This window comes from Zootoca vivipara, chromosome Z2, assembly GCF_965207765.1.
Source record: "Zootoca vivipara chromosome Z2, rZooViv2.hap1.1, whole genome shotgun sequence".
Classification (NCBI taxonomy): domain Eukaryota; kingdom Metazoa; phylum Chordata; class Lepidosauria; order Squamata; family Lacertidae; genus Zootoca; species Zootoca vivipara.
Genome location: NC_142585.1, coordinates 40,165,121 through 40,191,227, shown reverse-complemented (window position 1 = coordinate 40,191,227; position 26,107 = coordinate 40,165,121). Strand labels below are relative to the sequence as shown.

Here is a 26,107-nt window from a genome sequence, read left to right as displayed (position 1 = left end):
CTTTCAGTGGCTATCAGTGCCTCTGGCTGGCCACTGTGAGAGCAAGATGCTGGAATAGATAGGCCACTGACTTGGCCAATGGGACTGTTTGTTTTACAAATTTTAAACTGCAAGTTTCTCTGGGCAGGGACCTTTGTGGTGCTGTATGACTAATGCAGAGTAATGCTCTCGAGTAGTGGGTAGAAACATCGAATGCAACGGCAGATTAAATAAAGATATTTATTTATTAAAATAACAATAATCATGTGAAAGAATATATGTCTTAGTCTTATACTTTGATAGGGAGAGAGAGGTAAAAAAAAAGAGAGAGAAAGAAAGCATTTTCACAAACAATATTAACTGCACTTCTGGTGGATGGGTGTTCAGCATAAATTGTGTTTTCGTTCCTTCTGAGGGAGGGGCAACTCCATCACTTGCCTCTGCTTGGTCCACACTGGGGATTGGGAGCCTGTGGGCATCCAGCCATTGCTGGGCTGCAGCTCCTATCATCCCTGACTGCTGCCAAAGTGAAAGGGGCTGATGGGAGTTGGAGTCCAGCAACGTCTGGAAGGATGTGGGTTCCCCATCCCTTGGCTACACTTTGCAGTGTAGCTGCAAAGTGTAGTTGGTTTGAAATGATGCCCTGCACCAGAGACTCCCCGCATGTAGAAAACCAGGACGACAAGGACAAAAGCCTTCCTATGCCAGATTTCTGCACGCAGGGAGCTTTTTACATGGAGAAGTACAAAAGGCACATGGAACCTGAAGTGCCATGGTCCATTCTCTTGCATGTAGTGACCAGGCTCTGGTCAAAGATGCTAGGGAGTTATGCTGCCACATAAACAGCATGCATCCCACCCTGAATCCCTGCCTCGCTGTGCTTCCTTTAACTCACCACACTGAAAAGGCACTGATGCTGCTCATTCCTTCTGACAAACTAAATCTAGTTCCAGCCACAGCCGTGCTTGCTTTTAACAACACATGTGAAAAGCAACAATCCGGACCACCAATTCAGCTGCAGACACAAGTAAGGATGGCAAATGGCATTGTTCCCCTGTTTCTTTTTCCTTTTGGGGTAGGTGGGTGTTTGTTTACCGGCAGAGCGGTGAGTATGCCCTGCCTTTTGCAGCCAGAGCTGATCAGGGTTTCTAAGCCTCACATTATCTTTCCTCTTTGTAATTAAGTGTCTGAAGCAGCCGCTCCAACTAAAATCAGATGGGGGATGAAGAGGCCCAGGGGCAAAAGCTTTGAGACTTTGCATAGCAACAATGGCACTTGATCACATGTCCACATTTGAGATGCCAGCCACATCTTCCTGCAATGCTCCTGTGCTTTTCAGCTCCCATGGAGCCTTCCTGTTACCATGCTGAGACACAGCGTCAGCTAATGAATTCCTGTCTCTATAAACGTTAAAGGCAGAGGCAAGGTGGAGGTGGACCGCAGTCACCACTTTTTGAATTATTATACAAGTCATAAAGACCACAATAGCCATCCCTTCTCACAAGTTTTTCTGTTATTGAAAGCTCACACACCATGCTAATACCATACTATTGTAGCTAACCTCAGTGCTGTCTGTTAGAAATTAAATCTACTACAGTATTCTGATTCACACTGGATACAAAACTTACGATGCAAATATACCAGGAAACCTTCAGTCCTGGCTTTTAGCAAAAAAGCTGAGATTTAACAACAACAATAATAATAACAACAACAGTAAAAATAATAGAATCATGTGGAAAGGAAAAGTCGTTCACATTAAAGTGGGGGAAAGGAAAAGTTCTTCACATTAACCTTCTGGAAAAATTCAATGAAAAGTATTCTAAGTATTATAAGTATTCTAAAATGCTGAAAGACTCCAGTTACAGGGAGACTCCTGGCTGTAGAATGTCAAACTTTCAGTTGATCACATTCTTAAAAGCAGAACCAAAAAATAGTAATCTATTTTTTTTTAAAAAAAAGTGTTGAAAAAATAGGTGCCGTTTTATAAAGTACAAAAGGTATTGGGGAAGTGTTTGCAAATGTAATTGTGTTAGGTTAGAAAAACACACCTATAAAAAGAAACCCGAACAAGCATATTGTCTCCATAACTCCAGCGTGCTAATTCTGTCCCTTTGGTTGGAGCGAAACAGCAGCGGAAAGTTCCACTGCTGGCTCTCTGACAAGAAAGAAGTTTCCCAGGCGAGAGGAGGAAAACATTGTTATTTTAAGGCAACCCCTAGCTCCATATGGTAGCTGAGAAAAAAAACCTCCTCTCTAATTTTCTGGGAGATGCAGATCCTCCGAACCTCTCTCATCAATAAGAAGGGGCAACAGAGAGGGAAGAATGAGTTTTCGGAGGTGGCCACCTATGTTGAAAGCAGAAAATTTGTTTGGATGAAACACAAAAAAGTATCTGAGCTTATGAGAGTCACAAGAAACAGACACGAAGGTCGCGCTGAAATCATCACCCCTCTCTCTCCCCCACAATGCCTCACGCTTTTCGATACACCTGGCTTCCCATCAGCACCCTCAGCTCCTCCTTCCCACAATGCCTTGCAGCATATCTATGGGCAGCGGGAATACAATGGTGGAGTTCTTCTCGGCAGCGATCGTGGTCAGGGTCTGCAGGTAGCGGAGCTGGAGAGCTGCAGGAGACTCTGTGATGACAATTGAGGCTTCCTTGAGGGCTCTTGAGGCATTCATCTCGCCCTCTGCTGCGATGACCTGGAATGGAGAGAGGCACAGGTCCAGCAAGATGTTTTGAACACAGACAAAACTGCATAAGGTTCAGAGAGTGTGGTGTGGTGGTTGGAGTGTCAGACCAGGACCTGGGTGCAGCTATGAAGCCCACTGAGTGACCCTTACAGGGCTGTTGTGAGGGTAAAATGAGGACAGGAAGAGCAAAGCACACCACCTCGAGCTCCTTGCAATGAAGGCACATCCACTGGGGCAAATGGGGCACTGCCCCAACACCTGCCCTTGGCTAGCTCCTGCCACGTGCCTTCTTAACCACCAGTCCAGATGGTAGCCCTGGCTGCGAGCTTCCTCCTCCTTAAGTCTCAGTATCCAACGTTACTCCTACACAGAGTAGACCTGCTGAAACTGACGGCCATGAGTAATGTGGGTACATACCGTAGACTTCCAATGATTCTACTTTGGACAGGACTTCATTGGGTAAAACTCCATGTCTGCTCAAAAGTCAGTCCTGCTGAATTCAGTTGGGCTTACTCTCAGGTGTGTGGGGTTAGGAATGCAGTCTTAAGTCAATTAAAAAAAAATAGTATGCAAATGACAGAACACAACCACTCTAAAGGGGAAATGGCTTTATCCCACAATAGGGAATTCACCCCTTCCTCAAATTTTGCAATGATCAAACAAGAATGTTTTGATTAATTAAATGAGTCAGGTAAATATTTCAGCTCTAGGCTGCATACACACCATGCATTTAAAGCACGTGACTTCTTCCCAAAGAATACTGGAAACTGTAGTTTCCCCCTCATAGAACTACAATTTCCAGCATCCTTAACAAAGTACAGTTCCCAGGATTCTTTGGGGAGGGAGGAATGTGTTTTGAATGTGCTCAAAATCTATGGTGTGGACCCAGCCTTAGTAAAAGAAAACAACAACATTTGTAGGCTAGAGGACTTGTGGCCTTCATGTTCAAGGCCACAAACAGAATCCTCCTTGCTTAACCAACTGTTCTTTCAGAAAAGGAAGAGATCGTCACAGGAAGTTTGTCATCCTCTCGGGAGGAGCAGCACATGGACCCAGCGGTGTTAAGCCAAGAATATAGGAAGAGCAAATCAGCCAAAGGAACAGAGGTGCAGAAAGGCATCCAAACTCTATGTCTGCCTGCAGAATGGGCCACCAGCCAGTCCAGTTGTTGAACACAAAGGCCACATTTACACCATATATTTAAAGCACCATGAAACCACTTTAAGTAGTCATGACTTCCCCCCCCCAAAAAAATTCTGAAAGCTGCTGCCTGTTAAGGGTGCTGAAAGTTGTTAAGAGACCCTTATTCCCCTCCCAGAGCTACAATTCCCAGTATGCTTTAACAGTCAACCCCTCTTTGCAGGAAACTCTGGGAATTGGAGCTGTGAGAGGGGAATAGTTGGTCCTAGCAACTCTCAGCACCCTTAGTGAACTACAGGTCTCGCAATTCTTTGGGGGAAAGCCATGATTGTTTAAAGTGGCATGTGGATGTGGCTTCAGACAGAACGGTGCTTTTCAAAAGCTTTCTGCGGCCAGAGAATCCTTGTGTGCTACAGAGTCCCTGCAAAGTTGCAGAGCCCCCTGGAAGTGAACTATGTAGGGATGAGGGAGAAATTCAATTTGGTTTACAGGAGAGCCAATCTAATTTGCACTTTCCAAAACAATATGTGAACCAAACCACAGCCATTCTTTAAAATTTGCATTTCTCCAAATTTAGCAATGCAGTTCTCCAACCAACTAATGTGTAGAAAATTGCATATATTGTAGAAACAGCTTACAAAAATGCATTATAATAGGAGAAGATGCATATTAAAATGCAGGTGAATTTCCACTTTTAAAAAAATCAGAATGATGTGGAAATATGGAGACCTGAATTTAAGAGCAGGAAAATGAGAAAACAAAACAAAACTGGCATTTGCCCATCTTACAGCATCCAGTTTAGACAGAGTGCTCAGCAGGACTTTCAGGTATCAGCCCCAATTTCCTCCTTATGTAGGACACAACAGCAGAAAACAAGACCTTTGGGAAAGGCTGCAGCTCTGTGAGTAGAACATATTCTTTGCATGCAGAAGGTTGCAGATTTAATCCCTGGCATCTCCAGGGAAGAAAGGATATGTCCCATCAGAAACCCTGGAGAGTCAGTGCCAATAAGCATAGATAGACAACACTAAGCAAGATGAGCTGCTGGTATAAGGCAGCTTTCGATGTTGTAGCTCAGGGGCAGGGCATCTGCTTTGCATACAGAAGATTGATCTCAGTCATTTCCAGGCAGGACTGGGAGAGACTCCTGCCTGAAACCCTGACGAAAGTCAGTGTAGCCAGTACCCAATTAGATGGACCACTGGTCTGACTCAGTATAAGGCCGCTTCCTATGTAACAAGTTGTTTCTTGTGGGAGGTTGCCTTCTGCTGCTTGAATTTCTTAAACACCCCAGGAAAACTTGCTGAGACACTTCAGTGAAGTTTGAAAACCTGCGATGCAGAAGGAAGGAACGCCCTCCGACTGAGTTTTGGCACAAACTCTGTTTTCGTTTTGTTATGTAAATGCAATGCAAAGGATTCACTGCTATGGGGAAATAAAGATAATGAGACCTCTGGAGCCAGTGTTTGTACAACAAATACCTGAGTCATCTTATATCACTGTGGAGAAAAACAAGTGCTCCCATCAAAGCAGCCCAGAGTGGCTGGGGCAACCCAGTCAGATGGGCAGGGTATAAATAATAACATTATTAAAATTTATTATTATTAAAGGAAACATGACTATCTGAAGCGGTTCAATATTCACTTGAAATTTGGATTATGTGAAAGCTACAGGAAGGGCTGTAGCTCAGTGGGAGAGCATTTGCTTGGCATGTTTAAGTTGTTGGGGGGAGGAATAATTATGCTCATTTCCAAGACATAAACCCCAGGGTCAAATAATGGTCTTTGTTTCCTTGTACTGCTCCATCATCTTCTGGGTCGTGGATGGGGAACCTGTGACCCTCCAGAAGCTGGGGGATTCCAACTCCCATCAGCTCCAGCCAGCATGGCCAATGGTCAGGCATGATGGGAGTTGTAGTCCAACAGCATTTGCAGTGCACCAGGTCAGGAAAAGCTGGTTTAATAGGAAGTATAGCCAGCAAGTTGGTTTATGCCAGCATTTCTAATGGTCAGTGATGATGGGGTGTGTAGTCCAACAACAACAGAAGGCCCGCAGGATCCCCATCCCTGATCTGGGTGATGGATCTCCTTTGAAAGTCAGCAGCTAACTAAATCAGGAGAGCTCCTTACCTTTGCTCTTGCTTCCCGGGTAGCTTCTGCTTCAGCAGCCATGGCTCTCTGCAGTTGGATGGGCAGCTTCACATCTTTGATCTCTACCCGCTCCACCTTTATGCCCCAGTCATCTGTGGCATCATCTAGTGTGGCCTGTTTAAAAGGGAACGTGCAGGAAAGCATGTCACACATCAAGGTATTGTGCAAAGATGTCAAGCTGATCAAACAGAGGTGACTGGTGGTTTAAACAAGTCTCAACAGACAAATGAACAACCTTTGAGGTGCAAGGTGTTAAATATCCTTCCTTGTTGTCCTTTTAGCTGGCAGGTGACCCGGACTCTGAGCTTTCATTGAAAGATAAAAGGTAAAGGTAAAGGGACCCCTGACCATTAGGTCCAGTCGTGACCGACTCTGGGGTTGCGCGCTCATCTTGCATTATTGGCCGAGGGAGCCGGCGTACAGCTTCCAGGTCATGTGGCCAGCATGACAAAGCCGCTTCTGGCAAACCAGAGCAGCACATGGAAACACCGTTTACCTTCCCGCTGTAGCGGTTCCTATTTATCTACTTGCATTTTGACGTGCTTTCGAACTGCTAGGTTGGCAGGAGCTGGGACCAAGCAACGGGAGCTCACCCCGTCACAGGGATTCGAACCGCCGACCTTCTGATCAGCAAGCCCTAGGCTCAGTGGTTTAACCACAGCGCCACCTGGACTCTTAACAAACTACAGCTCCCATAATCCTTTAGGAATGCCATGAATATTTAAATAGGTACTGTGGGGCTTTAAAAGCATGCTGTGAATGTGGTCTGAGACTAAAGTCGAGGGAGCTATAGGCAGTGCCACACCCCCTGAACTGGTCATAAGGAAGAAGGCAGGCAGGGGTTGGGGGTTGGCTGAGGGCAGATTAGAACTGGTGGGGCAGTGCCCCACTTACCCTAAAGGACCAGCTTCCACTGGATTTTTGCATTGTATATTTAAATTGCAAAATTTAGGGGCTGGTGCAAAAAATAAAAAATAAAAAATTCATCAATCTAAACAGTGGTATGTTTCTCAACAACTCCCCACCCCCCACGGGGATGCAGCTCAACATTGCTTTGTTGCTGTACCTGCATGCTGTGTGCAATTTCCTCCCGGTCAGAGAGGATCTGAGAGAGGTTCTTGGTCCCAAGAACATTCCTCAACGTGGTCTGAGCCAGGAGCCGAGTGGCTGAGTCTGCATTGGTGATGTTGGCAACAGCAAGGGTGGCATTCTGAACTCGGTAATAAACCACACCATCCACATTAACTGTCACTGAATCTTTGGTAAGAATCTAGGGCGGAAACAGGGGGAGGGGTGAGAAGAGAGAAATGTGGAACAGAAGAATTACAAAAAGAACCTTCAAGTCACTCATGCATCAAAAACATAACCACAAAGAGTTGCCACAAGTAGCATGCTGCTAATTAGGCAGTCATGATCAGACCATCTGCTACCTGACAGTCACAAAGGTGCTTCTTTTCAAGTTTCCTATTTCAGACACCATGTGTGTGGGTTGTTCATTTTGTGCATTTGCTCATTTCTCCGACTGTGCCATGGTGGGCTTGCAATAGGTATTCTGCACCTGGCTAAGTCATTGGAGAAGCCACCTTTTAACACTAAGGTCACAGAACACTGAGAAAGCTCTATACCAGGCATCCCCAAACTTTCGCTCTCCAGATGTTTTGGACTACAATTCCCATCTTCCCCGACTACTGTTCCTGTTAGCTAGGGATCATGGGAGTTGTAGGCCAAAACATCTGGAGGGCCGCAATTTGGGGATGCCTGCTCTATACTGACTTCTATTCCATGGCACCATGCTTTTTTGGGTAGCACTCTGCCTTATGCAGACACCAGATAAGGTCCCTGATTCTTTTCCTTTTACGTGCTGATCTTTGGTAGATTCGCAGAAAGCACAAGTGATTTTTGAAATACCAAAAGGTAGTATTAATAGAATATGATGCTTTCAACCCTCCCCCCCCCCCACTGCCAAGTTGTTCAGCACATCACTTCTCTCATGGCATCTGCTAGGTTTGAATCCAGCTACAGCTACCGATGGGGTATACACTGCCAGGACTCAAGACACTGGTTGCCTGGGTGTGTATATTCCCAATTCCCTTGATAATGGGAAGGGGCAGGTGTTGTGGCAGCAAATAACCTGGGAAATGCCAGCTTTTGGCACACACTGGCACCCAACTGCCTCAGGCCGTGCCAATGTGCCATGTTTGTAGCAGCCCTGTAACAAGGAAGATGCAGCAAATTCCAGAGTGTGCCTTTCACTAATTATATAGCGCCAACCACACGCGTAGCACATTAAGGAGTTACCAGAAACCAGAAGGGTGTGGGAAGGATACCTGCCCCAAGGCATTCACAGCCTATATCGTTTTATAAAATCATCATATTCTATTAGAGAAAATTGCTTTGCTGAAAGATTTTCACACAGCTTCAAGGGAGGGAAAGCATGCAAATTAAGAAAGAAAAACCATTTGAGGAAACACAGCAATTAATTCCAAGAGGTTTACAGAGAACTTTGCCCAGGGTTGACTATCTCATCTGCATGCAGCGATGCCTCACCATCACACTTTCGAACACACCCCAACTCCCCCTGAGAGGCTGAATACCACAGGATAGGATTGGCATTATGGGATAAGCTGTCCTGCAGGAAAGCATCTGCCTCTATGGATTTGCTCACTGAGGGATGTCCAGCAAGCTTCCTACACAATGTAGCGCATCTCCTGTGCTGTACATCAACATTGCAGCTCTGAGCCTGCAGATGTACAATCTAATAAGACAAACACAAAGAAGGGAACAGGAAGAGAAGGTGGAAAACCTTGCACTGGCCAATATTATTTACATTATTAATTAGACTTGTAGGCTGCTTGTTACAAAGAGGTCCCCAAGCGCTTTACCTTATCTTGAAAAAACATAAACACAATGGGTTTTAGCCAACTGAGTTTTACTCAGAATAGACCTATTGATGTTCATGCATCTATGTTAGTATGGCTCATCCATTTTAATAAGTCTACTCTGAATAGGACTAGCATTGGATACCCTCAACACTGGGTAAGGCAAGCATGTGGGCAGGCTTGTCTAAGCAAGAATTTTTAGCAGGCACCGAAAATAGTAAAGTGAATGCACCTGCTTGATATCAGTAGGCAGGAAGTTCCAAAATGCAGGTGCTGTCAGACTTAATGATTGCATCCTTACAAATGCAGAATGGGCATTATGTGGTACCAGTAGTAGTGCCAATTCCACCAATCAAAGAGGTTGAGTGGGCACATGTGTGGTGAGGCGATCTTGTAGGTAAACTTATCAGAAGTTGTTAAGCTAGATGGACCACTGGTGTGAGAGTAAAGAGAGAGAAGCAAAACTGAATGTCATTGAGGCTGTGTATACATTACACTTTTAAAGCACATTTTAAATGCATTATTCCCCTTCAAGGAATTCTGGGAACTGTAGTTTGTTAAGGGTTGCTGGGAAGTTTAACTCTGGGAAGGCTCGACTACAGTGCCCAGAATTCTCTGAGAGAAAGAATGTGCTTCAAATGTGCTTTGAAGGTATAGTGTGTGCACAAAGCCGAAGAAAGCCTCACACATCTAATCGTTTCTTAAAGAGACTCAGTGATTTTCAACAGAATAGAGTTCCATGTCACCTTTGAAATGACCAGGGATATTACTGCTCCTTTTACTGAGACTGCAGAGATGAGAAACAGGAGTGTGTTCCCACTCATCATCCCCTGCACTTTCTCAGTGACAGTACTGCAGCTGAAGCAGAGTCCTCTCTAAGAACATCAGGCCAATGGATCAGGCCAATGGCCCATTGAATCCCAGCATCCTGTCCTCACAGCGGCCAACCAGGTACCTGAGCAGGAAGCCCAGAGGCAGGACCCAAGTGTAACAGCAGCTCTCTCCACTTGGGATTCTCAACAACTGGCATCCAGAAGATTAGTGTGGGTGTGGGTGGAACATAGAACATCTCCAAGTGGAATGGCTGTGATTATATTAATGTTAATGTTATTTAGAATCAAGTCCTAACAGAGATCTGTGTAATGTCTTTGCAGCCACAGCCACAGACGTTTCTATTATAAGTAATGCAAGCAAGGTAATTACAAGCCAACAGCTCCTTTAATTGGCTTCTGCAATACACAGAAAAACCCGTGCTGCCCTCAGCTTTACTAAGCGAGACATGACCCTCTTATTGAGGAGCCAATGAGATTAATACAGCAGCCCCGCAAGTAGCTTACTAGTCCTCAGTGTTTGTCAAGAGCGTTGGCAGTTGATAGGTGACCTCTATTTCCCCATCACACAATTCCCATGGTTTAACAGCCAGTCCCCTTTCCCAGGGAATGCTGGGAACTGTAGCTTTCTGAGGGGAATGGGGACTGCCTAGCAACCTTCAGCATCCTTAACAAACTGCAGTTCAGGAAGCCACAACTGTTTAAAGTGGTATAATAGTATTTAAATGTATAGTGTGGATTGGGCGCTAGTGGCAGTGAATTCTGTGGTTTAAGTATATGTTGTGTGAGCTTTCTCTTGTCTGTCATATAGCATGCAAACTGGGAGTTTAGCTTTATGTTAACAATGAAGCTGGAGTGCCTGAATTTGCTTGTTTTCCTTATCTCTTCCTGCCTTCCTTTTTCCTTTGGTATCATCTCTGTTTTATTGGAAGCTGTCATCAAAGGGCTGCCTGGTTTTCTTAATCTTTGTTCAGCCCCTAGAAATCTTAAGATGGTTTATGAATGAGCTGCCATCCTCTTCTGGAAAGAAACCAGAGCAACTGAAACAAATTGTAGCATGAAAACACAGATCCTATGGAAATGGGAAAATAATTAAAAGCAGCAGCAGACACGCAAAATCATCAAACAACTGGGCAAAAGTCATCAAAAGAACAGAGGATCATGAAAACAGTGAAGAAGAAAGGAGGAGGATCAAAGGAGCTTTTTTAGTTTACAGAAAAGGCGAGCTTCAAGAGACATGATAGAAGTTTATAAAATTAGGCATGGAATGGGTTTTCTCTGGCAGAAAACCCAGCCATCGCCCATTAGTGTCTTTAACAAATCTCACAGGACTCATGGAGACACCAGAAGGCATACAGCAGTGGTGGCCAAACTCGGCCCTCCTGATGTTTTGGGACTACAACTCCCATCATCCCTAGCTAAGAGAACTATTGGTCAGGGATGTTGGAAATTGTGGTCCCAAAGCATCTGGAGGGCCAAGTTTGGCCACCACTGGCATACAGTGAAGGGGCTAGGTGAGCTTCCCTAAGGAGGGCATTCCATGGGATTAGTGCCACTCCAAAGAAGACTCTGTTTGTCATGACTGCCCATCCTACTTACGTAGGCTGAAAAGACAGAAGCAGGATCTCAAATGCTAAGTGGATTGCATTAGGATTGATGGATAGACATATACGAATGGGATCTGCAACCAAATGTTGCAGCATGGGGTGCTCCTGTTCCAGTCAGTCAGTCAGTCATGCCCTCCTCCACGATACTCCTTTATATTCCGCCTCCAAACTAGTAGTTTTACACCTCCCTGCAACAGTCAGCCAGCATTCTCTGGTCACTAAGCATGCTCAGTCCTTACTAGGCTGATTGGGTTTTTTTCCCCCTCCACCCACTCCCTCATCAGTCCCTCCCTAAAGATGTTTTAACAACTCAGCAACTCTTAGTTCAGGGGTGCAGAAACATTTCCAGCCTGAGGGCCGCATCTGCTTCCGGACAACATTCCAGGAGCCACATTCCAGTGGTGGGTGGGGCCAGAGGCAAAAGTGGGTGGAGCTAGTTGAGAGAGAGAGAGAGAGAGAGAGAGAGAGAGAGAGAGAGAGAGAGAGAGAGAGAGAGAGAGAGAGAGAGAGAGAGAGGATAGAGGCTCTAGCCTCTATCCAGAAGACCAAGAGGCTGAACCAAGAGTTCCAGGATGCATTCCAACCACACAAAATGACTCAAGGAGGGTGCAAAGCAAGACAGGTGATGGGTGTGGCCTGAGGGAAGAACGTGTGGTTTCAGAAGAGTTCTGAGAGTCCTGGAAGGTCGCACTGACCCCAGGCAGCCAAGGTTACCCTGCTCTGCCGCAGAACTGTACCCTGGGGTTTTCCAGCACCTTGACAACAGCATTAACTTTCAATTAAGGAGGCAAAAAAAAAACCCAAGTAAAAGAAACCCACCCCTACCTAATGAAATAAATACCCTGCATCCCCATTGCTTACAAAACTGCAGGCACAACTGAATTGAATTACAGAAAAGCCAGGAGGAAATGAGGGGTGGGGAGGAGGCTCAGTAAGGGTACATTCCCGGCAGCAAACACATTAAGCCTAATGATGATTATTAGGTTCCTAAGCAATTCATTCCGAGCCAGTTCCACAACAGTTACTGCCAGGGGGGAAAGTCATTGCAGGATAAGTGGCAGGCGGCTGCCTAGAACAAAACCAAAACCCATTCCAAACGGTCTGCTTTGACAGAAGCCAAGGCAGAGACTGTCTCACTGTATGACATGCTAGATGACATGTTAGCTATATATTTGAGCCCTGAAGTGTAAGGTACTATTCATCTTGCAGACAGATTGCTGAGAGTCACAGCAGCGAGGGAACTGGTGGCAGAGACAAAGTAAGAACCAGAAGGGCCACAAATACTCAGTGTCAGAGCACTTGCTCTGCATGCAGAAGTTCTTGGCTCCAGTCCCTGGCATCTCCAGTTAGGGCTAGGAAAGACTCCCTCGCTGAATGTCTCCTGTAGGAAACCCTGGAGAGTGTTGATAATACTGAACTAGATAGACCAATGGTCTAACTCAGAAGAATATAGTTTCCTATGTTCCTATTTAATTCATCCCTTTGAGAACTAGAATATTACTTTATATTTAAGGGGAAGTGCTGTAGTCTGGCAGTAGAGCACCTGCTTTGCATGAAGAGCACCCTGTGTTTGATTCCCAATGGCATCTCCAAGTAGGACTGGGAATGTCTCTTGCCTGAAATTTGAGACCATGAAAGAGGAGCAGCGGGTGCGAGAAATCCATGGGGTGGAGGTGGGGGGGGGACTTGACTAGCCTATTTATATCCAGTATTCAGTAGGGGGCAGAGCAGAAAGAAGTCAAGGAAAGGGAATACTCACTTCCTGTGGCGGTATATCAAATGATATGGTCCTCATGTCCACTTTGATAAAGCTGTCTGTGCAGGGCAATACGAAAAACAGACCTGTTGGGAAATAAAGAGTGCAATTGTTGGACACAACAACTCTAGGACATTAACTGCTCTACATGTCCAAGGAAGGGGTCAGAAGATATACTGAAGTTCATGGGACAAAGTCAGTTCAGTGGCATTGCACCAGGCACTGGTCTTGGTGCAAATGCATGCAGTATAGGGACAGAGCACATCCGCACCATACACTTAAAGCACATGGATTCTCCATGAATCACTTCTCATGAAGAAAAGGGGTAGAAAAAAAGGAAAGGATTAAAAAAACACTTCACTTTTAAACAGTTATGTATATAATCTTCGCTGTTAAAGGGAGAAGTGCATCAATACACTTTTCACAATTCAAATGGGAGAAATACTGCAATTCAGCTCCTGGTACCTCTCTTAGTCTACCCACCCCCTGTGACCCCAGCTCCACTTGCAACGCTGGAGGATTAGTGAAGAGTAAAGAAGGAAATCTAGTACAAATTAGCAGCTCCGTCCCAAGAGGTGCAAGGTAAAAGGCTCTTTGAGGGGAACAAACTATCTGCATGGTTCTTGGGTCTCAACTGCTCCAGGTAATAATAAAAAAAGGGTGGGGAAAAGAGGACTATTGCTTTACACACAGAGAAAGAGAGAGAACCACTACCACCACATCACCCGGGTTGGGAACCTGAGGTGCTCCAGATGGTAAGGTAAAAGTAAAGGACCCCTGACAGTTAAGTCCAGTCACAGACGACTCTGGGGTTGCGGCGCTCATCTCACTTTACTGGCCGAGAGAGCCGGCATTTATCCGCAGACACTTTTTCTGGGTCATGTGACCAGCATGACTAAGCTGCTTCTGGCGAAACCAGAGCAGAGCACGGAAACGCCGTTAACTTTACCCGCTGGAGTGGTACCTATTTATCTACTTGCACTTTGACGTGCTTTTGAACTGCTAGGTGGGCAGGAGCTGGGACCGAGCAACGGGAGCTCACCCCGTCGCGGGGATTCAAACCACCGACCTTCCGATCGGCAAGCCCAGTGGTTTAGACTGCAACTCCCATGATCCCTGGAAATTGGACTCTCAGCAGCCAGTGTGGCCAGAGACCTAGGGGAGGGCACCATCAGTTCTCCAGCCCCAATGCAGCTGACCAGCCACATGGAAATTCAGCCACATGTGGGACCATGTATGGGAAACACACCAGAAGATACTCTGTACAGGTGAGTGGCCTGACACAATTGCTCCTTCAAGCCACCAATATGAGGACTCCCCTAGGCAGCAGTTAGCCTTACTAAACTGCTTAATGTTGTTAAATTGTGTGACTTCTCCTGGGGTACTATGTCACTTGGTGGCTGGCTACAGCTGGGGTCCAAGCTCCCAGCAGCTGAAAAGAGGTATTGCTTGCTTGGGGTGGTATATTCTTATCTATTATCCACATGCTGTCTAATACAATCCCACAGAAAGAACCCCCTTGCCTTTGGCAAGACAGACCGTAACAGCAAATACTCACCTGGCCCCTTTGCACCTCCTTTTATGATACGTCCAAGCCTAAATATGATGGCTCGCTCATATTCCTTGACAATCTGCAATGAGGGGGGAAAGTGGTTTTGTTCCCTTTCAGTGGTTTTGTTCCCTTTCATTCTGCACATTTCAGGCTATCCTTGATGCTATTTTGGCCACATTCATAATTAGCGCATTCCAGATAAGAAGAGCAGCTTTTTTAAGGGGACAAAATAAGGCATAAGATTCTGCAACTACGTAGAGAGGCTGCAACTTCGTGCTCTTCCTATCAAGCTGAAGGAGGAACGGACTACCCTGATCCTTTTCATAGAAAATCTGTGCTTCACGAGATCAGGAATTTCTTGACAAAGAAGCTTGTGGCACTTTAAAGACTTGACACATTTCTTTATTGCATGAGCTTTTCAGGACTACAGACACCTTCATCAGATGCATGAAGTCTTATAGTGAGTTACAGGTGAATATATGCACATGGTTAAGGAGTCAGGGGATCAGAAATGTAAACAGTGAAGTGAGAAGGAAATGAAAAATACGGTAAAGTACAGATTATGATAATTACGTTATGCACACAAAAAAACCTAATTGTTGACATCACAGGCAGCCTGGCATTGACAAACCAATTAATACACACTGTGGGTTGCTGGGGTTTTATTTTTGTCCAGATTCAGTTCACTAGTGAACCTCTTGATTAATTGTAACCTGGTGGCCTCATAATGCAGTCTCCCTCTGAAGTTCTTTTCTGCAAGAATAGCCATTTAAGGAGTGGACTCCCTCAGAAGGTTGTGAAATCTGCCTTCATTGGAGGTTTTTAAGCAAAGGTTGAATGGCCATCTGTAAGGGATTCTTTAGCTGTGATTCCTGCATTGCAGGGTCCAGACTACATGCCCCTTGGGGTCGCTTCCAGCTCTACAGTTCTATGAATCTAAGGTCAGCTACAACCTACAGTCGCTGCTCCTGTTTAGAGTGGGGAAGGAATCCTAGGTCACAACTGCTTTCCAACCAACTATTCTTTTACCTTTATGCACATCCAGATGGATATTGGGAAAGTGATGGTAATCAAAAAGAACGACACCATAACCAGGATCCACCCGCAGACCCCAATGCTTCCTTCAGAGCCCTCTGGAAGAAAAGGGAGAAAAAAAGTGCATTAAATGGGCCTCTATTGCTTCTGTGGAAGAGGGAGAAATTCAGTTATGTTTGCATTTTAACCTAATTTGCAATTCTGGAACAAATACATGAGCAGAATCCCTTCAAAGTTTCATTTTATTTAAAGATTTCTTATTGCTTTTAACAAAATGTATCAAAATGATGCACAAACTGTCAAGCAAGAAAACTTCGAATAGACACATCATAAGTAGCCAATAATCAGTAACAAAACTGATCATTGCATCTAGAACGAGAATGTATCTGACTACTGTCAGGGACATATCACTGAAGGTGAATCTCTAAGAAGAAACTGTTCCATAATTCCATAATGCCATAGGTGCCACCACAAAGAAAGCCCTTTTCCTGCCTAATACCAGATGAATCAATTCAAGGTGCATTGTTCTCCGTTGTCAGTCCTAGCCCTTGCGAAGTCAGGAGTGGTAAAACATGAGAGGATTTGTACAAGGAACATGACCAATGATCAATGACCAATGATCAATGACCAATGATCTCCCTTGCTGTTCAGACATAGACATGGCATCTTTATAGGATGCAGGAAGTCAAATTTGGCTGCAGCTCACACCTGCTCCGTGCCACAGCCCAACCAGAGGTAAATGCAATCTAGCCAGAAATTCACACTTCTTCAATTTTTGCAGTGCACTACTCTAACCACTGTTCACAAAAAGTGCATCAGGGCACACATTCATGAAAATGAAAACTGCTTGCAAAAAAAGGGAAAACTGCTTGCAAAAAAAAATGTGTACCTTAGTCAAAACTGCACACATACACACACACAAAATGGATTTCTTATGGCACATTTGCACAAAAATGCTGGCAAATTTTCATGAGGATTTTTCTTTTTAAAAACATGCCATTTGTTGCAAAAATGTAGAGAAATGGATTTAAACTTGGAAACTTGAGAAACCGTGAGAAGCAAAATTGAGCCGCATGATATTTCTAGTCATCCCTGCATGTGTTAATCCCTCTTCCCAAGGAACTCTGGGAATTGTAGCCCTGTAAATGAAGGAGTCTTCTAGCAACTCCCAGCACCCTAAACAAACTACAGGATTACCTGGGGGGGGGAAACATGGCTCTTTAAAGGGGGGTGATAGTGCATATGGAGTCTATTACCATCATAATCACTCTTTATTGTATCCCCCTCCCAGAGAATTTGGGTGACTGCCCAAAAAATGAAATGTTGCATCTAAAAAAGGAACATGAGATCATATTCAGGAATGTGACACAGAATTCACATGGAGATCTTTCCTGGCCTTGGATTCAGTTACAGGAAAAGGGAATCAAATATGCAGTAAGGCGTATTTGCCTTCTACTGCTCAACTAGATCAAGCATTCCATCCAGCATTGCACAGAAAAGTAATTTTCTCCCATGTTTTCTCTGGGAGTACTGTGGAGATGGGGAAGAATATTTATTTCCTCTCATTCCCAAGGCTTCTGCAGACCAAATGCTTAACCAGGGGTTGTTTCCCTCTAACCATGGTTAACGTATTCCACATGAATACCTAAGCCAAGTGTAGGGAACCCTTTTTGTCCAGCCTCCCACCCCAAAAAGACACAAGTGGAGGCTCTTAAAAGGGTAAAGGGACCCTTGACCATTAGGTCCAGTTGTGACCGACTCTGGGGTTGCGGTGCTCATCTCACGTTATTGGCCAAGGGAGCCAGCAAACAGCTTCCAGGTCATGTGGCCAGCATGACAAAGCTGGCAAACCAGAGCAGTGCATGGAAACGCCGTTTTACCTTCCCGCTGTAGTGGTACCTATTTATCTACTTGCACTTTGACGTGCTTTCGAACTGCTAGGTTGGCAGGAGCTGGGACCGAGCAATGGGAGCTCACCCCGTCGCGGGGATTCGAACCACTGACCTTCTGATCAGCAAACCCTAGGCTCAGTGGTTTAACCCACAGCACCACCCGTGTCTTACTTGAAAGTAAAAGTAAGGTAAGTAAAAGTGCAGGCTTGGGGTTCTGGAGCCAGGGGTTCAGGAGCAAGGGCAAGAAATTCAGAACTGTAGATTTCCCTGCAATAAGTTCCCAGTACAGTACGTGGCCTGCCCATCAAGCTCTTAAAGACAAGACAGTGCAGCCTCATTCTCGAGACTGTCTCACTTTGTAAGAATTATGGGACTACAGGTGTACAGTATGTGCTTTTGGGGTGTGGTTGTCTGCCTCCACAGTGAGGGCGGCATCTCGTTCTAGATAACGAGACTGCACACTTTTGTCACACCTTGGTTATCAAAGTTACAGGTAGATAGCCATGTTGGTCTGATGTAGTCAAAACAAAATTTAAAAAATCCTTCCAGTAGCACTTTAGAGACCAACTAAGTTTGTCATTGGTATGTCATAGATGTCTTTGTGTCATAGATGTCTTTTAGAAGACATCTGAAGGCAGCCCTGTTTAGGGAAGCTTTTAATGTTTAATAGATTATTGCATTTTAATGTTCTGTTGGAAGCCGCCCAGAGTGACTGGGGAAACTCAGCCAGATGGGCAGGGTATAAAAAATAAATTATTATTATTATTATTATTATTATTATTATTATTATTATTATTATTAGCTTTATTGTGCATGCACACTTCTTCAGATTCTTTGTTATCAAAGCCTCCCCAGCCTTCATTGAGTCTCTCTGCTCCACAGGAAGTGGGGGAGGCACAGCAGTCTGGTCAGGGCAGATCAACCCAGATCTCCCACCGTTCAACCCCCACCCTCATTTCCTCCTCTTCCTCAATCCAAGTCTGCCAACCCAAGCCCAGTGGTGCTGCAAGGCTCAATACACCCCTGATCTTCCAGATGTTGCTGGACTAGAGCTCCCATCATCCTTGACACTTGGCCATGCTGGTTGGAGCTGAAGGGTCACAGGTCCCCCAACTCTGAACCATGATTGAGTATGAGCCACAAACAATGATGCAAAAATGTGGTAAGTTTGGTGGGTGTGTAAACAATAAGAGCCATTTACTGAATCCACACATAAGACACACCCTATCAAATATTTCACTTCAATTTTTCCTGGCAAACTGTGTTTGGGGGCATTATATACAGTGGTACCTCTGCTTACGAATACCTCTACTTACGAATGTTTCTACTTACAAACAGAGCTCCGTCTGCCATCTTGGATGCGGTTTAGATAGGATTTTTTATACTTACGAATTTTTAGATAGGGTTGCTTCGACTTATGAATTTTTTCTCCAAATGCATTCCTATGGGATTCGACTTACGAATTTTTTCTCGCAATGCATTCCTATGGGATTCGACTTACAATTTTTTTCGACTTACAAATGTGCTTTCGGAACGCATTAAATTCGTAAGTAGAGGTACCACTGTATATGTAAAATTAACATACCACACATTATTTATTATTATTATTATTATTATTATTATTACCAAGTAAACCCAAATGGATAAAGGGCAAGGTTCAAATGAGATTCCAGGAGCAACAGCAACCCACCAGGGATCGCTGATCTCTTCCCATGCTACACCTGCTCTCTCACAACCCTCCCTGATCCTGCTTTGCAGTTCCCCCAAGTGCTTTTGCTAAGCTGGTTTGCATCTAAGAACTACAAGAATGCCTGTTGCTTGCCTAGATTTAGATCTGTCTCCCTGACTTTTGTTTAAGATCTTTTATTAAGATTTTCCCGTAAAACAGTAAAATTACGACTACAGAAGATACAACTTGAATAAGTAAAACCAGAAGAAAGAAAAGAAGGGACAACAGCAATAAAGAAAGGAAAGACTAAGAAACAGAATAATAAAATTTGGAGGGGGGGGGGGAGAGAAGAAAAGCATTAGCCAACGATACAAAAGAAACACTTCTGATTTTCCAGAAAGAAAATATGATTACTCAGTCCATGATAACATCCATCTTCATCACTTTCTGTCTTTTAAGTCAAGGTGTCAAATCACTGAATAAAGAAAGTACATTCTACCAAGTGCCCCCCCCCCCGAGATTTCTTAGGACACCCCCATTCCCCCTCACAGAGCTATAATTTCCAGGATTCCCTGCAAAGAGGGACTGATCGTTAAACTACTCTGATAACTGTAGCTCTGTTAGGGGGAACAGAGGTCTCCTTAGAACTCTTAACAAACTACAGCCCCCAGAATGCTTTAGGGGGAGCCATGATGGTTAAAAGCAGCATAATACTGACATAATACTGTACAGCTGGGCCCAATACACTTTTCAGTTTAGTTATGTGCTACTACTGTAAGTATTGCACAAGTGCAATGCTTAAGTGTCCATAGAATCTTTGCAAAAGAAGAAGTGGACAGGAAGAAAACCAGAACAAATTGGTTGCAGCTCTTGACTTCCTAGCAACCCTCACCAGGCACTAGCTCATACTGAACACACATCTCTTTTTCTTTACAAAAGATATTATACAACAAAGGAGAAGAGGCGTTTTCAGTTCTGCAGCTTGGGTTGTTGCAAAATTCCAATGCCAGGAATGAGAAAAGGAACTCAGATTGCATTGAGGGAGTCTTTACTGGGGGGTGGGGGTGTCTTTCCTTTCCACTGGACTTTTGCAAGAGGCAGCAACAAACTGCAAGGTATCATTTTTGCAGCATTGCAAACCAGGAGGAATGAAACCAAACTCTGCTCCTGCTCCACTTCTCTTCTGTTTGCATTCTCTGCTCATGCTACAGACAGCATTCTGGGGAAACGGGCACCAGCAGCACCCATAAATCTCGGGGTTTCCCCTTCCCCCAAACACAGCCAGATGGGCAGTAGGGCTTAGGGCAGGCATCCCCAACCTTCGGCCCTCCAGATGTTTTGGACTACAATTTCCACCATCCCTGACCACTGGTCCTGTTAGCTAGGGATCATGGGAGTTGTAGGGTTGAAGGGGTGCCTGGCTTAGGGCATGGGTCGGCAAACTAAGGTCCATGGGCCAGATCAGGCCCAATAGCCTTCTAGATCCGGTCCAGGAATGGCCACATGGATCGCCAGTGTGCACGTTCTTTCCCTCCCCCTCCCTCACACGGCGGTGCTTTTCTCTTCAGGGATGGAGCAATCTTGTCCCATGCCAGGTGCCGTTGACGGCAGGAGTCGGCTCGCCCACCTCATCAGGGCAGCGCTGTGAAGGGGGGCATGTGACACTGGCTGCTACTGCATTTTCCTCCTACTCCTTCTCCCTCACTCTGCCCTTCCTTCCTTCTCCGTGCCGCTTCCTTGCACGCTTTCTTCGTCGCCACCTCCCTCTCTCCCTCCTTCATTCCTCCCATGGTGTTCAGGGGGGGGTCATTGCGGTGGCCACGGCCGCCACTTGCAGGTTGGTGGGCGGCTCTGCCTTCTTCTTCGCGGTGCCTCTCGGGAAGAAGCAGCAGCAGCAGGCCTCTTTGCGGGCAGGCGAAAACCGTTCATATTTCCCCCCTCAAAATATAGTCCGGCCTGCCACAAGGTCTGAGGGACAGTGGACTGGCCCCCTACTGAAAAGGTTTGCTGACCCCTGGCTTAGGGGGAGGTGGGCATTGCTTAGGGCGGCCCATGAGTGGGCAAAAGACAACATCTGTGCCTGCAGGCGGTCACCCTGACCTTGACCCATTCCACTTGCTGATGTTTGGGAAAGGGCTGTAGCTCATCAGCCCTAGAGCACCTGCATTATATGCAAAAGATCCCAGGTTCTGCATCTCCTGGTAGGGTTGGGAGAGAATCCTGACTGAAATACTAGGGAGCTGCTGCCATTCAGCACTGAGCTCAATGGCTTTAAAATGTGGTGGCTGCTGGTCCTATGACTGTAAGCATCAAGATTCTAGGAGGTGTAGCCTTTTATACTTATCAGAGTCAACCTTAGCCCCTAATATTCACTGAGGATTAGGTTGGGGCAAAGAAGACTGCTTCCCCTCCCCCTCAGCCTACCCCCTCCCTATTGGGACACCCAAAGAGTACCAATGAGACTTGATTCCCAAGATGTTGCCTTTGAGCAAAATGTCCAAAGCAAACTGGTTTCGATTGTTCTTGAATGTTCTCTAGAGCTTTTCCATTGCCCTTGAGACTTTCATACAAGATTGTTAATGTGATGGGTATGAACTCATTTTTAAATAGATTCACCTCCTAGAACAGGAGTCAGCAAATTTTTTCAGCAGGGGGCCAGTCGATTGCTCCTCAGACCTTGTGGGGGCCCGGACTATATTGTGGGGGGGATGAATGAATTCCTATGCCCCACAAACAACCCAGAGATGCATTTTAAATAAAAGGACACATTCTACTCATGTAAAAACATGCAGATTCCCGGACCATCCACGGGCCAGATTTAGAAGGTGATTGGGCCGGATCCAGCCCCCGGGCCTTAGTTTGCCTACCCATGTCCTTGAAACTTGATACTTTGTGAGAATATGCATCTACCTGGAAGAATGTTTTTGTTTTCTTTGTACCTGGTAAAATCGGTCTCCAAAGTTTTCCCAGCACCATGTGATCTGTTCATACTAGAAGAACTGGAGACTCCAACTTAACTCTCAATAACTGGGCATCCTGATTATTTATAACTGGTAATATTTAGAGCCAAGTACTGATAATATTTAGAGCCCCAAGTACTTGAAATGTACCACAGTGCGGGTACAGATCAGAAGGTTGGCAGTTCAAATCCCCGTGACGGGGTGAGCTCCCGTTGCTTGGTCCCTGCTCCTGCCAACCAAGCAGTTCGAAAGTACCTCAAAGTACAAGTAGATAAATAGGTACCACTACAGTGGGAAGGTAAACGGCGTTTCCGTGCACTGCTCTGGTTCGCCAGAAGCGGCTTAGTCATGCTGGCCACATGACCTGGAAGCTGTACGCCGGCTCCCTCGGCCAATAACGCGAGATGAGCGCCGCAACCCCAGAGTCGCTCACGACTGGACCTAATGGTCAGGGGTCCCTTTACCTTTACTTGAAATGGGATAGTCTTTTATTTTTTACATGTGTGCAAAATATACATAGATGTGTGGTTCTTGAACCACATAACTGCAGGCAGAGAATAACAGGAAATCTTGCTACTTCACAATTGTTCCTAGCACATGATATGCATTTACAAGAAATGCTTAGTGTCTCTCATCAAGTTTTTCTTCTTAAGATTGTCAAAAGCTATGATTGTGACCAGGAACTTGGATCAAAAGCCATTGATCCTGCAAAGGGCTGGATACTGCTGAAAGGCTAACAGGCTCCAGTTCCTTATGCTGTATATGAGCTTACTTTTAAAAGAATATTTAAGGTTCATATACAATTAAAGGAATTAACTCTCCTCCTTGGCTCAGATTATATACCATGATATTACACAATGTGAGCATTAATACAGTGGGAGTAACTGGTTTGTGACAGCTGTAATAACTACAGTCATGTCCAGTACTGAAGACATCTGAGTAGCTAACAGTATCACTTTACCATAAGTGATATTTACTATTCAGTTTGCAAAAATCCCTTCAGCTTAGATTTTGAATTAGCTCAGTATTGACAAGCTCATGTATTGACAGGTTTTGGAGAGTTGGAAAAGTTTCAGAAAAGGAAATTATCAAGGGAATGAAACAACTTCTCCTATGAGGAAAGACTGCAGCATTTGGGATTATTTAGTTTAGAGAAAAAGTGTGTAAGAAGTGAGACAATATAAGTTTATAAAATTATGTGAGATGTGGAGAGAAATGTCTGTTGTAACTCTATAACTTGTGGACACCCAATGAGAAGCACAATGCTGAAAGATTCAGGACATATAAAAGAAAGCTTTTATTCAGGCAGTACATAGTTAAACTATGGAACTCACTCCCACATGAGGCAGTGATGACCATCTACTTGGGTGGCTTTAAAAAAGGATTGAATGACTTCATTGAGATAAAATCTATCAACAGCTGTTATACCACCACTCTCAGAGGAAGACTCTCCAAACTGAAATTTAATTGTACCCAAGGCACATTATCAACCCATCTTTCATCCTGTTTATTAAAATAAAGTTCTTGGGGGGGGGGAGGAGTTAATAACTGTTTTGCTTTCTAACCCATCGGGTAGCCAATCACCAAGATAGTAGGTAACAGCAACATTCTAGTAGGGTAAACAAATTTGTCCCTGGATGTATGTAAAGGTTGGCATAGTTCTAGAAATTCTCCAGGGGATTAATTTCATCTTAAGTATACATAGCTTTGAGCTTTGCTTCTGTAAAGAGTCAATGCAAATTTTAGTTGTAGAAGGAGCTAAGAGACATTTCGCAAAGCAAAGGCAGATTACGGGCTGCTTAATAAGTTTATCATATGAAAGTCTGACCACAATCTGAGCATTACTGAGCTGAAATCAAGTTTCCAGTCCCTAAGATAGTAGCCCCCTCCACGCAAAACCCCTTCCACAAACTTAAAAAATCAGGCCTCAGGGAGAGTGAAATTCCAGGCTTCGCACGCCAACAGTCCATGAACCTCAACTCCTGCTACACGCCTTATCCATTTTCCAGCAGGTAGCACACCCCAGGCTCATTCTGAAGATTCAAACTCCTGCAAAAGACCCGGAACCCTCCTGCAATGAGAGGCCAAGGAGTCCCTTCACCGCAGGCGTGCACCCATCCACACCCACCCACATAAACTCCCTCCAGAGGAAAGCAAAGAAATCCCTTTCTACATTCTCAGAGGCTCTCAGCGTTTCCTGTGTTTCACCACAGAGAGCAAGACTCCGACCGTCAGACGCCGTAGCTTAGACAGAGCCTTCCCTAAACGGAAATCGCACGCCCCTATCTCAAAACCTCCAGGTTTTTTTAAGTGCTCATTTTGGGATGTGATTATCGGAAGCTGAAACAGGCACACTCTGTGCATGCTCGAAAGCAACAGGTATGTAGCCAACCAGGTTTTACTTAGTGTAAGCCCAGTTATATTAATGGACCCAAAGTTCGTCATGTCTGTCCATTTCAGTCGGTCTGACTAGTCTGAGTAGAACCAGGCTGTCTGCCTTTTCTTTCCCCAGTTCTGCTCGTACCCCCAGCCTCGACCAAAAAAGAAAGAAGGAAGGATAGGGCTGCCCCAACATTGCAAGCCTCCTCTCGTCTCACCTCCGATCTTGATGGTCTCCCGCTTGCCGCGAGCGCCTTTCTCCGCGTCCTCCATGACTCCCACCGACGCAGCCAGCTTCCCAAACGAGGCGGCTACCCGTTTCAACAGAAGGTATCTGTGGGGTCTGCGGCTCTTCAGCAGCCGGGTTTGATTCGAGTGGGCGGCCTCGCTTCTTCTCCGCCCGCCCCGGACATCATCAAGTCCCGCCCCCTCCCTTTGCACAATGCTTTGCAGTTGTCTAAGGCTGCAGTTTTCTGTACGCGCTCGCCAGAGAATTCCACAACTGGCTTTTCCTCTGAGTAGATCAGAGACAGGGGCATCGGCGGGCCTGCAGATGTTTTTGGACGCCAGCTGCCATCAGCCCCAGCCAGCATGGCCAACGATTGGGGATGATGGGAATTGTAGTCCAAAAAAGTATATATTTATATCTGGAAGTCACATCTTTCTCCGTCCTCACGCCTGGAGCCATGGGCGTACCCAGGATCAAAACTAGGGGGGGGCAAGGGGAGGGGCCAAGGCACGGAAGGGGAGGGGCCACAAAGTGGGCGGGAACAGCGAACTCGCGCTCCGCCGGGCTGTGCCCCTCCCTAGAAGCAGGGCTGGTGGGCGGAGGCGGAGCCCAGCCCAGCGGAGCGTGAGTTCAGCGTTCCTGCCCGCCGCGCCGCGCTCTCTGGTTCCCCGCCGCGCTTGGCCTTGCCAGAGGGCGCGACGGGGAGCTGGAGGGAGGGCGCAGCGCGGCGGGCAGGAACGGCGAACTCGCGCTCCGCCGGGCTGTGCCCCTCCCTAGCAGCAGGGCTGGTGGGCGGAGGCGGAGCCCAGCCCAGCGGAGCGCGAGTTCGGTGTTCCCGCCCACCGCGCCGCGCTCCCTGGTTCCCCGCCGCGCTTGGCCTTGCCTGAGGGCGCGCCGGGGAGCTGGAGGGAGGGTGCGGCGCGGTGCGGCGGGAATGGCGAACTCGCGCTCCGCCGGGCTGTGCTCCGCCTCTGCCCACCAGCTCTGCTTCTAGAGTAGGGCAGCTGCCCTAACTTGCCGCATGGTGGGTACGCCCTTGCCTGGAGCAGACACGTCGCAGCGGCAGGGCAAAAACACTCAAAAACAAAAATCCTACTGGCTAGCTAATTCATGCAGGACACTCTTTAAGTCGATCCAAACTGGTGCTGTTGTTTATTTTTTTAAATAGTTTCATTTTACTGATCAATTGACTAAATATTGCAGATCTGTCTCCACAGCTTCTTTGGGTTTAACAATAAATAAGGTTTAAGTTGTGGTAGGAGAGGTTGTGGAGAACTGTGGCACAATCTATGCATGTCTGAACAGAAATAAGACATGATGAGTTCCATGGGATTCGTCCCATGATCAGTATGGGTT

The 26,107-nt window shown here is 45.8% G+C and overlaps 1 protein-coding gene across 1 annotated transcript; it reads right to left on the bottom strand.

Moving 5' to 3' along the window:
- Nucleotides 1–205: 205 nt before the first annotated feature.
- On the bottom strand, nucleotides 206–24,860 carry LOC118084099 (stomatin). Its single transcript, XM_035113400.3, has 7 exons — nucleotides 24,741–24,860; nucleotides 15,617–15,720; nucleotides 14,594–14,666; nucleotides 13,039–13,121; nucleotides 7,030–7,233; nucleotides 5,943–6,077; nucleotides 206–2,682 (listed from the first exon to the last, which is right to left on the bottom strand). The coding sequence occupies exons 1-7, from the start codon at nucleotides 24,793–24,795 to the stop codon at nucleotides 2,488–2,490; spliced, it is 849 nt and encodes a 282-aa protein (XP_034969291.1). The 5' UTR covers nucleotides 24,796–24,860; the 3' UTR covers nucleotides 206–2,487.
- Between the last annotated feature and the right edge of the window lie 1,247 nt (nucleotides 24,861–26,107).

Coding starts and splice junctions, on each gene's coding strand:
- LOC118084099 (XM_035113400.3), bottom strand. CDS start 24,795: ATGGAGGACGCGGAGAAAGGCGCTCGCGGCAAGCGGGAGACCATCAAG. Junction 7,234..13,038: donor TTGATATACCGCCACAGGAA/GTGAGTATTCCC, acceptor TTTCCGCCCTAG/ATTCTTACCAAAGATTCAGT. Junction 2,683..5,942: donor CCCGGGAAGCAAGAGCAAAG/GTAAGGAGCTCT, acceptor TCTCCATTCCAG/GTCATCGCAGCAGAGGGCGA.